Source organism: Gossypium hirsutum, chromosome A12, assembly GCF_007990345.1.
Source record: "Gossypium hirsutum isolate 1008001.06 chromosome A12, Gossypium_hirsutum_v2.1, whole genome shotgun sequence".
NCBI classification, from domain to species: domain Eukaryota; kingdom Viridiplantae; phylum Streptophyta; class Magnoliopsida; order Malvales; family Malvaceae; genus Gossypium; species Gossypium hirsutum.
This window is the reverse complement of record NC_053435.1, coordinates 25,231,548-25,244,478: the sequence shown is the minus strand read 5'-3', so window position 1 is coordinate 25,244,478 and position 12,931 is coordinate 25,231,548. Positions and strand designations below refer to the sequence as shown.

The window sequence follows — 12,931 nt, the reverse complement described above, 5'->3', positions numbered from 1 at the left end:
AGTACCTAAATGAGTTAAATAGCTAAAGAACTTAAATTGAGGGCTTTTAAAGGGAAATTTCACCCTTTTTATTAGTGTTTTTTGGCATGTGAATGATTTTAAACAAATGGTCAAAGTATTAGGTGGATGATGTCATGATTTGGTGATAAAATAATGCCTAAAAGCCTAGATATCATTTCTTTATTCTCCATCTCTTTTCTCCACTGAAAATATCAACAAAAATGGGGTTTTGAAGGCTAAAAACTTTCAGCAACTTAAAGCCCTCACAAGTAAGTGATCCCCACACCCTTTGTTGATGATTTTTCATTTTTGAGACCCTTGAGGCATGAGCTTTCAAATGAGGGTGATATCTTTCAAAATGGTCAAGAGTTTAGGGTTTTTACATGGATTTATTTGTGATGTTTATTGAGTTTTTATGGATGAATATGAGTCCTAGTTGTGTCATGAACAACTTTGGTGAAGGAGTTTTCATGGAAAACACCTAAAGGGACTATTTTGCATAAGTTGTAAAATAGTTAGTTAGCATGTGAGCCAGTGAGAATTTGAAGTTGCTATAAGAGTAAAAATAGTTCAGTTAGGCCTAAGATACAAAGAAATTCGATGAAAAATGATTTTCGAGCATAGGGGAAAAATGGTCATTTTGTCAAAGTCTAGGGGCAAAATGGTCATTTTACCAAAGATGTGAATTTATAATTGCCTAATTGTAATTAGTGACTAAATGACTGTATATTGCTATTATAGATCAAGATTTACCAAATCTGAACCTAGATCAGGGGAAGGCCAAGCAAACCGACTAAACCGAATAGCCAAGTACTTTTTGCAAACCGAGGTAAGTTGTATGTAAATGATACAACTACACTGGTAATACTTGTATTCATATCGCCATTGAATTGATATTTTATGAGTTGCCAAGTTATGAATTGAAAATGTCTAGCATTAATTGAGATAATGGAAATATCCCGTTGAAACATTAAGATACGAACTGGATATTCGTGCCAAGGCATTGGGTGATTTGTGCGCCAGTGTAAGACATGTCTGGGACATGCTTTGGCCTATGAGAGCCACTGTAAGACCATGTTTGGGGCATGGCATCGGCATCCAGACGAAGGCTAGTGTAAGACATGTCTAGGACATGCATCAGCCATACAATGATAGCTAGTGTAAGACCATGTCTGGGACATGGCATTGGTATAGAGATGAGTGCCAGTGTAAGACATTTATGGGACATGCATCGGCCTCGATAGAGATAGCTAGTGTAAGACGTGTCTAGGACACGCATCGGCTAAGAGTTGTGCTAATGTAAGACATGTCTGGCACATGCATCAGCACGCGTATATGAGAGTCAGTGTAAGACCGTGTCTGAGACATGGCATCGGCAATATGTCCCATGTTGAAGGTTCATAGAATATCCATTAGTATTCCAAAAGTTTCAATAATGAGAGTTATAGATCAATTTTGATAAAGAAAGAATAATCATGTTGTGTGTGGTACAGGTACCTATATGGTAAGCATGAGTAACAAGCTTAAATTAGAGAATGTGACTCGAGCAGATGATAATGAGTAAGTTAAATTATGTTTACCTTTGAGCTATAAGTATGATGACTAATGGTGAGGTTGTTATTGTATATTTATTTATATGCAACTTACTAAGCTTTATGCTTACCCTATTTCCTTTCCCCCTTCTTTCAGTGTTATCAAGCTAGCTTAAGGATCCCTTAAAGTCAGAGATATCGATCACACTATCAGTCGCAATACTTGGTATAGTTTGATTTGTATTTTTGAAAGTGGCATGTATAGGGCTAGACTAGGATGCTGTATTAAGAGAATGATTCATGTATTTTGGCTTAAGTCAAAGGCCCTTCATTTTGTAATCAAGCCTGGAATAATGGCTACTATTCATTTTGATGAATGCATATAATGTTCTTTCTATAGATGAATTAGTGTCCATTGCGATGAGATTTATATATTGAAACGATCTTGTGTAGGTTGTACAAAATGGGATTTTGTTGCATATCTTTACCAAAACCGAAACCACAGCCTTCACCTTACCTTGCGCGACAAGTTATAACAATCCCTTATTTAATCACTAACCACGATCAACCCCTTAGATCTGCACCAACATTAATTATTAAAACCAGAATAACAGGTGACTTGTATCCAACACAAGTCCCCCTTCCCTTAACTATGACCATTCGGCCAACTAAGATCAAGAACACTTACCAAGGTCTCTCACCTGAGGAGCAAATTGGTAGGGATCCAAAGGACTGGAATTTGATACTACTCCTACCAAAACCAATTGGAAAAAGTGAGGAACAGAGTTATCGATACTTAGCAAAAACTGATTGGGAGAGCAAACACTTACACTAGAATCACTGAGTGGAAAGGGTAGTGGCAGCACCAAGGGTACTCGGCCAAAGAGGTGTTCGGGTCTTGAGGGTTGTATGGCAAACAAAAGATTATTCAGCACCAAGGAAAAAGGGAAGAAGAAGACAGCTAAACCAAAAGTGAATCAAAGAAAATTGAGTAGAGGAAGGATGGGAAATTGGCATAAGGAAAAGAAAGAAAAATAAGGGTTTTTGGCTTTTAGGAAAATGGCTTTCTGGCAACAAGGTGAAGGAGAATTTTGCATTAGCCTAGCAACCTCCCATTCAGCACCTATATATAGCATCTATAGTCGAATTTCCCAAGCCCAAATTCCCAATTCGGTTCCACCTCTTCCTCACTCCTCATCGCCTCGTTTTCTCCCTGATAAACCCTTGATCCTCTCCTCAAATTTCTCCTCTTATCACTCCCTACAGAGTTCAAATCCAACGCCACCTCTGTCCATCTTTTAGCAAAAATAAATTCATCTTTTGAGCAAATTGGGATTCGAACCCCAGACCTTTGATACTAGCAACACGCCACTTATCCCCTGGGCCAGCAGACTCTTTTCTGTCCAATTTTCCCTTCATTTATTCAAAAGCCTACTTACTTGCCATCAGGGTTCTATTAGTAATTGAACTATAATTTCTTTTACCCTTAGGTTCAAACTCAAACCTTGATCGAGACCTACCATCACATAATTAACACTTAACCAGAAATGCTAAGTACAAAAAAAAGAAAAATTCGATATTTCGGGATTTTTAGGTTTTGGGATTTTTGGGGCGTTACAACTTTACCCCCTAAAAGAAATTTTGTCATCAAAATTTTACCTGATTCAAACAGTTGAGGATATTGACATCGCATCGCTTCCTCAGGTTCCCAAGTAGCTTCCTTGGCCTTGTGATTACACCAAAGCACCTTGACTAATGGAACGGACTTTCTTCTCAGTACCTTAACATCACGACCAATTATTTGTATGGGCTCTTCCTCGAAAGTTAGGTCTGGCCTGACCTCGATTTCCTCAACTACTACGGTATGTGAAGGATCTGAGTGAGACCGTCTCAGCATGGAAACATGAAACACGTCATGGATCTGGCTCAGTTCAAGAGGTAACTCCAGTTGATAAGCGATTGCCCAATCCGCCTTACAACCCGATATGGCCCAATGAACCTTGGGCTTAGCTTCCCCTTCCATCCAAACCTTAACCCCTTCTTCCACGGAGAGACCTTAAGAAAAAATAAGTCCCCTATTGCTTACTCTATCTCATGACGCTTAAGGTCAGCATAAGATTTCTGTCTATTCGAGGCCTTCTTCAACCAATCCCGAATTAACTTCACCTTATCCTCAGTATCTGCTACTAACTCAGGGCCCAAAACTCTTCGTTCGCCCAATTCCATCCAACATGTTGGGCTTCGACACCTTCGCCCATACAGTGCTTCATACGGAGACATCCCAATACTTGCTTGATAGCTATTATTGTACGCGAATTTGACTAACGGCAAATAGACTTCCCAGCTACCTCGGAACTCAATCACACATCCCCTCAACATATCTTCCAATACTTGGATCACCCTTTCTGACTGTCCATCAGTTTGAGGGTGAAATGTCGTACTGAAGTTCAACCTAGTATCCAACGCTTCATGCAGCTTCTTCCAAAATCATGAAGTGAAACGCGGGTCCCTGTCGGATATTTTGGACACTAGCACTCCATGCAATCTTACAATCTCTGCCACATACAGCCTAGCCAGCTTTTGTAATGAGTAGTCAGTGCAAACTGGTACAAAATGAGCAGACTTGATTAACCGATCCACTATGACCCATATCAACTCTTTCTTAGTAGACGTTAAGTGTAGCCCACTAACAAAGTACATAGTGATCCTTTCCCACTTCCAAAGTGGAATCTTTACTGACTGAAGCAATCCTGAAGGCAACTGATGCTCCGCCTTCACCTTTTGACAAACCAAGAATTTACTTACGAACTCCATAACCTCGTGCTTAAGTCCAAGCCACCAGTAAAGCTCACGCAAATTCAAATACATCTTGTTTCCGCCAGGATGCATAGCATAGAGGCTGCTATGTGCTTTCCGTAGAATAGTCTGTCTTAGATCATTATCCTTAGGTATACACATTCTCCCATGTAAACACAACACTCCTTCACTATTTATCCCAAATTCCAATGTCTCCCTATTCTCTACTTGTCTAAGACGAGCACCCAAGGTCTCATCCATCAATTGCTTACTCCTTATCTACTCGTTCCACATCGGTTTTACTTGAAGCTTAGCTAACAAGCTACCATCATCCAACAAACTTAAACGGGCGAGCATAGCCTTCAAGTCTGACTTAACCCTACGACTCAACGCGTCAGCTACCACATTCTCTTTGCTAGGGTGGTATTCAATCGTACAATTATAATCCTTCAATAATTCCACCCACTTACACTGCCTAAGGTTGAGTTTCTTTTGGATAAGGATGTACTTCAAACTCTTATGGTCCAAATAAATTTTACACTTCTCCCCATATAAGTAATGCCTCTATATTTTTAGCGCGAAAACCACTGCAGCTAGTTCCAAGTCAAGGGTTGGGTAATTCACCTCGCGAGTCTTAAGTTGCCGTGACGCATATGCAACCACCTCTTTCTTGCATCAATACACATCCCAAGCCCACATGCGATGCATCATTATAAACCGTAAATTCCTTCCCAGGGTCTGGCTGAATCAACACAGGGGCCTCAGTTAAAACCTTCTTAAGTTTTCCAAAACTCAACTGCTGCTTGTCCATCCAAAAAAACAGTACCCCCTTTCTCAACAACTTAGTTAAAGTTGCAGTAATTATTGAAAAGCCCTCGATAAACCGTCGATATTACCCTGTCAAGCCGAGAAAACTTTGGATTTTCGACATCGAATTTGGTGTTTTCTAGTCTAACACTGCTTCAATTTTCTAGGGATCCACCTTAATCCCCTCAGCTGACACCACATGTCCTAGAAAAGTAACCTCCTTTAGCCAAAATTCGTACTTACTGAATTTGGCATACAACTGCTTCTCCCTCAAAGTCTGCAACAAAAACCTTAAGTGCGCATCATGCTCATCCTCATCCCTTGAGTACACCAAAATTTCATCTATAAAAACTACCATGAACCTGTCCAAGTAGGGTTGAAAGACCCGATTCATAAGATCCATAAAAGCGGCAGATGCGTTCGTCAGCCCGAATTGCATCACTAAGAACTCATAGTGCCCATAACGAGTTCTAAAAGCTGTCTTCTGAACATCCACCTCCTTAACCCTCAATTGGTGATACCCTGAACGCAAGTCAATCTTTGAAAAAACAGAAGCTCCCTTAAACTGATAAAAAAGATCATCGATTCTCGGCAGAGGGTACTTGTTTTTAATAGTTAACTTGTTTAACTGCCGGTAGTCAATACACATTTGTAACGTCCCATCCTTCTTCTTCACGAATAACACCGGTGCTCCCTATGGAGACACATTTGGTCGGATGAATCCTCGATCTGACAATTCTTGAATTTGTGCCTTAAGTTCCACCAACTCCTTTAGTGCCATCCGATAAGGGGCGATGGACACCGGAGCCATACCAGGTAACAATTCGATTCCAAATTCTACCTCTCGATTGGGCGGCAACCTTGGCAGCTCCTTGGGGAAAACATCAGGGAATTCCCTAACTATTCTCAACTCCTCAATAGTAGGGTCTTAACTTCCATATCACTAATGTATGCCAAATAGACTTCGCATCCCTTTCGTACCAACTTCTCAGCTCTTAATGTCGAAATCACGTTCAACAGATAATTCTGGCATTCACCAATCACCACCACCTCCTTATCCTCCACTGTTCTTAACACCATTCACTTTGCAGCGCAATCTAAGGTGGCTTAGTGTTTCACCAGCCAGTCCATACCCAAGATTAAATCAAACTCACTAAACGACAACTCCATCAAGTCAGCTAAAAAGGTAACCCCTTGAACTACTAAGGGTACCTCCCTAAACAACTTATTCACTCCCACTGATTGACCTAACGGACTTATCACAGTCATTTCATTCGAAGTAATTTCAAACATATCACCCAAAGGTTCAGTCATATTGCATGGAACATATGAATGCGTCAATCCAATATCAATCAATGCAGTGTAAGGTAACTCATATATAAAGAACATACCCGCTATAACATCTGGGGCATCCCTGTCTTCTCGGTGACGAGCAGCATAAACCAAAGCTGGCTGCCTCGCCTCAGCATGGCCAGTATTTCTGCCTGGTGCTCCACGTCCACGTCCATTGCCGTTACTGCCCCTAACCTACCCATGACCCCTTGGCAGCAGTTGACCACCCCTTGGTGGCTGAGCACCACCTCAGCCCTCAACTGGCACTTGAGCTGGCATTCTAGGGCAATTCCTGATCCTATGCTCCATAGATCCACAAGATAAACAAACTCCCATTCTCTTCCAACACTCGCCTCTATGGCTTCTCCCACAATTAGCACAAGGTGGCACTCCTGGATTAGCAGTAGGAGGCCCTACCCTAACTGGCCCATTAACTCTAGTCCTAGCCCTAGGCCTCTGGTCAATATTAGGAATCTCAGCCTCCCTCTTGTTCTTACCCCTTTCCTTTTCTCGATTTAGGCACTCAGTGCACTTCACCTCCTCCGTTATCTTTGTTTTCTCCACTAACTCTGAGAAAACTCGCTCCTTTTGTGGAGCTATCAATACCTTGAGGCTATCTCTTAGCCCATCCTCATACCTAACGCAACGCTCATAGTTCGTTGCCACCATAACTCTTGCATACCTACTAAGACGTAGAAATTCCACCTTATACTCCGCCACAGATTTGTCTCCCTGGTTCATGTTCAGAAACTCCTTCTCTAAGCAGTGACGCTGGCCCTTTCAGATTTTGTTCCGGTCAATAGTCCAAGTCCTTCATTATCCTATCAGTAGCCTCCAACCAGTATTAAGCCACGTTAGGAGCCACACCATCCACGCCCTTAAAGATCTCAGCCCCATTTGATCGAAGTTGCTCCGGAATAGACCCTCGATTTCCCGTGCCATTATTGGGCCCAGCTACCCTCTCCAAAATCCTTAGCATTGCTTGTGACAATGCATCATCCCCCGCGACCCGATCGTACTGTCTATTCTCAGCCACGGGTGAGGCCAGAGCCTCTTCTACTCTAACATTAGGCACATGGCCTGATGCCGACGATTCAACCCTCACACTTCCGCGGCCTTGGCCACGGCCTATTGTACCTCTTCTAGCACTCATCGTCGATTCACGTATTTTTTGGATTAAAAATTTTATGAAGTTTTAGTTAGTTCCAATAGTTAACCCGATGTTTTATGAAAGTATTTAAAGAGAGTTGTTTTCGTAAATCCTCTACAGTTTCAAGATCCTACGGGCTTCAGTTCCATTCTAACATAATCGTCTAAAGTAGCCCTCTAGCTATCCACTGTATAACAATTTAAACAAGCTTAAGAACAAAAAAAGTTACTTGGTTCGATGTCGGAGACTCGATGTGCCGCTCAGCAAGACTTCTCTTTTTCCAAAAACATTGTAATTCGATCAAAACAAATTTAAACACTGAGAAAAGAATCAAGTAACAAGGCCCACTTCACAGTCGAGTTTTATAACCTGGGCTCTGATGCCACTAAATGTAACACCCCAAACCTGACCCAGACATTATGGTCGAATCTGGCGTGTCACATTGAAGTGTTTTAGCGAAAACCTTGTTTCATTGAAAACCCTTCCTTAAAAAGTTACATCTCAACTACTTAGTAAAATCTCTTTTTTTGTTGCGAAGCTTTGTTTAAAACATTTGATTAAAAAAACTTATCCTTTAAAAATTTAGTTACGGAAACGTAGTATTAAAAAAAACTATGGTTTCGAAAATCCATGTTCCACTTCTTATAATTACAACGCACGAAATTAAAAATCCAAACAGTAACAAAAGGGGAGGCCTTATTACAATCCTGACTAAATAAAAGATTATTTAGTAAACCAATAACCTATATGCTTTTAAAACAAGTCCAAGTTGTCTTGCTAGCTGGCCACCCAGAGTCCCTCCAAACATCAAACCTCCTACTTAGCATCACCTGAGAAAAATAGAAAAGGGGGTGAGTTTTCAAAAACCTAGTGTGAACAGCCCTCGACGAGTGACTAGCATTCATCAATCACCATACAACATGCAATGCAATGCAGTGCAGCCCCCCAATAATCCAATCAATACACATCAGCTTCGTCCCCTATTACACATCATGTGGGGATATAATTATCGACCCACCCAACCGATACACATCAATGGTAGCCCAGTTGCGGAACGACCTTCATTGCAACAAGCTGCCAGTCACATAGTGGGCTTAAAAGCCGTAGGTGGATCCACAGTTGTCAAGCAACCATGCGACCCTCATATACTTCCTCCTTTCCATAATTCCCAACCCCTATGCAACCTAAACATAATATCGTATGTATGTATCAGTTATACATGTAACATCCATAAATCTTACATTCAACACTTAGGGGTATTTTGGTCATTTTCGCCGTTAGGGGCATTTCAGTAATTTTCATTTATTGCGGGTCTTTTCTTACCTTGGCCTGTTAACGTATCCCGTGAGCTAAGATGAATGAATACTATGCACTAGGTAGGATTCCAGAGAAGAGGAGGTAAGTCATTAAGACCGCTTAAGTATCAAGCTCTCCATAGATCCAATCCTAAACATGCATATACCTGTTGCCACACCTTAACCCTATGACTTGTCCACAGTCATTAATTAATTAACTAAGTTTTATGTTTGTTTAAGCAGTTTTCAAATACTAGGCCCAAAAACCCCTTACAAGACCAAACAAATCCACGTACCTGTATATGAGCCACTAAGCCCAATCTCTTTCATATGGCCCATTAGGCCCAATCACATTTTTGTGGCCCATTAGGCCTAAATCACATTCATATGGCCATTAGGCCCAAATCACATTTACAGTCATGCTAACATACAATTTTCCATCACATAGCATCAATTATCAATATTTTCCTATTATGGGCCCAACAGCCTATCGGGCCCATTTAGCCCATTTAGCCCATTTCGGCCCAGTTGGCCAATTCACAACCCAAGTCCATGGAATCAACCATGGGCCTCAGGCAACCTATCAGTTTCCCCCTTATGAGTGTTCGCACACTCGTGAGACTACCGTAGCCAAACTTCCGGCTTTTCGACATTTCGACTTTTCAGCATTTTGGCTTTCCGGTATTTTGACTTTTGCCGATCTACTTGTGTGTGCAGTGTATGTACACACCTGATAATAAAGCGTGCTATGATTTCCTTAGCCTCGAACCTACTATCGATATCACCCTTCAATTAACGCATGCTTAATACATATCTTTACCAAAACCGAAACCTCACCCTTCACCTTACCTTGCACGACAAGTTATAACAGTCCCTTCTTTAATCACTAACCACGGTCAACCCCTAGATCTGCACACTTAATTATTAAAACTAGAATAATAGGTGACATGTATCTAACACAAGTCCCCCTTCCCTTAAATATTACCATTCGGCCAACTGAGATCAAGAACACTTACCATGGTCTCTCACCTGAGGAGCAAATCGGCAGGGATCCAAAGGACTGGAATTTGATACTAATCCTACCAAAACCGATTGCAAGAGATGAGGAACAAAGTAATCGATAATTAGCAAAAACCAATTGGGAGAGCAAATACTTACACTAGAATCGACTGAGTGGAAAGGGTAGTGGGGACACCAAGGGTACTCGGCCAAAGAGGTGTTCGGCCCTTAAAGGTTGTATGGTAAACAAAAGATTACTCGGCACCAAGGAAAAAGGGAAGAAGAAGTCGGCTAAACCAAAAGTGAATCAAAGAAAATTAAGTAGAGGAAGGATGGGAAATCAGCACAAGGAACAGAAAGCAAAACAAGGGTTTTCTCTCTTAGAAAAAAGTCTGGCAACAAGGTGAAGGAGAATTCGGCATTAGCCTGGCAACCACCCATTCGGCACCTATATATAGCCTCTATAGCCGAATTTCCCAAGCCCAAATTCCCAATTCGGCTCCACCTCTTCGTCACTCCTTATCTCCTTATTTTTCTCCCTAGTAACCCCTTGATCCTCTCCTCAATTCTCTCCTCTTATCACTCCCTATAGAGTTCAAATCAAACGCCACCTCTTTCCATCATTTAGCAAAAATAAATCCTTCTTTTGAGCAAAGTGGAATTAGAACCCCAGACCTCTAACACTAGCAACACGCCACTTATCCCCTAGGCCAGCAGGCTCTTTTCTGTCCAATTTTCCCTTCATATATTCAAAAGCCCACCTACTTGCCATCAGGGTTCTTTTAATAATTAAACTATAATTTCTTTTACCCCTAGGTTCGAACTCAAACCTTGACCGAGACCTACCATCACATAATTAACACTTAACCAGAAATGCTAAGCATAAAAAAAAGAAGAAAAATTTGAAATTTTGGGATTTTTAGGTTTCGAGATTTTTGGGGCGTTACAATCTCAACGTACATGAGTCGTTAAAATCATTAACGTATTTTTTCACAACTTGCCTTTGCCCGTTGAACTGTTTAGAATCATTAAGGATAGTCGAAAATCTCATAAGCTCTACAATGCTATATCCCAGATTTGGTCTTACATGTTATCACATATTTACACCAATGTCCCAGACATCGTCTTACACATAATCTCAATACAATGCCAATGTCCCAGACATGGTCTTACTTGTAATCACATCTCGATAATTTAATGTCATGACATTTGTATCCTATACTATTCCTAAGGTTTGCACGGGACTTTCGGATATCTTAACTTCGTCAATTCATGCTCGTATTTTCTTGTTCCACATTCATAATAATTCAATAACTAGTAAACACATATAATTCAATTTAAATACATTTATTTGCATATGAACTTACCTCGTGTACAAAATAAACGAATAGAATTGACTATTCGTCAACTTTCGTTTTCCCCCGATCTCAGTCCAATTTCTTTCTTTTAGGATCTATATAAATTCAAAATTAACTCTTTTATTCCTCAATTCATTCAATTTCATCCAAAGCACACAATTTGGGGCATTTTACACATTAACCCCTATAATTTCACATTTCTTACAATTTAGTCCTTATTTCACAAAATCACAAATTACACAATTTCTTTCTAATTTAATGCTAGCCAAATTTCATATAGCTTCATAACAGCCCATATTTTCATTTATTTCACACATTTAACCACACATTTTCCTCTTTTCACAAATTAATCTCTTTTATGCAATTTCATTAAAAATCACTTTACAAAACATGATAATCTATCAACAAATAATCATTTTCCATCATCAAACATTCAAGAACTCAAGCATTCATCAATAGCAACTTTCAAAATCATCAACACTTTCAAAAATTGAAGCATGGGCTAGTTAGAACACGAAGCAACGATCACAAAAATGTAGAAATTATCAAAAACGGATCAAAATCGTACCTTAATTTCTTGAATATTCAAAATCGAATGAAGAACCCTAGTTGTTCTTATTCTTCCTTTAAAATTCGACTATCAAGATGATAATGGTACGAAAATTTAATTTTGTTTTACTTAATAATTCATTATTAAACAATTTACTATTTTAACCTTTATTAAACCATTTAAAAATAATCATATTAATGCGCATTTATGTCAAAATCCACTATCAATGGTCTAGTAACAACATAAGGACATTTAGTTTAATGAATCATAGCAATTAAGCACTTTTAACTTATAGCATGCTACTTTTGCATTTTCCTCAATTAAGTCCTTTCAAATTGAGTTATTAAACGATAAAATTAGCTCATGAAATTTTCACATATACATATTCACATGCTATAAACACCAATATTAAAATAATTTTACGACCTCGGATTCGTGGTCCCAAAACCACTGTTATGATTTAGCTAAAACTGAGCTGTTACATTTGACATCACCTACAATCAACATTGTGCATATAAACAAGCCATATTAAGGTATCCAAAACAAGCAAAATCAAGCTTTAAGCATGTAGTATATTCATATACAACCAATATGTCCTTAGGCACCTCAAATGAAAATTCATAAACATGTGCAAATATAAACACAATTTTATCATTTAACCAACAAAGGTTTCACTAAAGCTAAGCCTTATTATGCCACTTGATTTACCCTTTAAAAACATACCAAAATGTACCTTATATGACATACAAAACTAGCTCCAAGTGGTCAAATAATTCACATATAACTTGTGACACTAAAAACACCAAATAAGTCATTCAAACAAGTACCAATTCACAACCATTAAAGGCTTACACAAAATACATATTCAAACCACCATTTTACCTTCCATCATTCTACCATATCAAGCCATACGTCAACCATATAAGGCAACTTATATACATATCAAAATATACCATTTTACCAACACAAGGCCAAAATGCAGACCAAACAAATGGTCATTTCCACAACCAAAACACATAAGCTAACATTAGCCAAAATAACCTATACATGCCATTATAACCAAAATTAAACCAATCGAATGTACCAAAAAGCTTATGGATAGTGTGATATAG

At 39.5% G+C, this 12,931-nt stretch overlaps 1 protein-coding gene across 1 annotated transcript; it reads right to left on the bottom strand.

Moving 5' to 3' along the window:
• Positions 1-6,242: 6,242 nt before the first annotated feature.
• On the bottom strand, positions 6,243-7,620 carry LOC121211374 (uncharacterized). Its single transcript, XM_041084132.1, has 4 exons — positions 7,426-7,620; positions 7,150-7,244; positions 6,735-7,104; positions 6,243-6,662 (listed from the first exon to the last, which is right to left on the bottom strand). Exons 1-4 carry the CDS (start codon positions 7,618-7,620, stop codon positions 6,243-6,245), a joined length of 1,080 nt encoding a protein of 359 aa, XP_040940066.1.
• Positions 7,621-12,931: the final 5,311 nt, after the last annotated feature.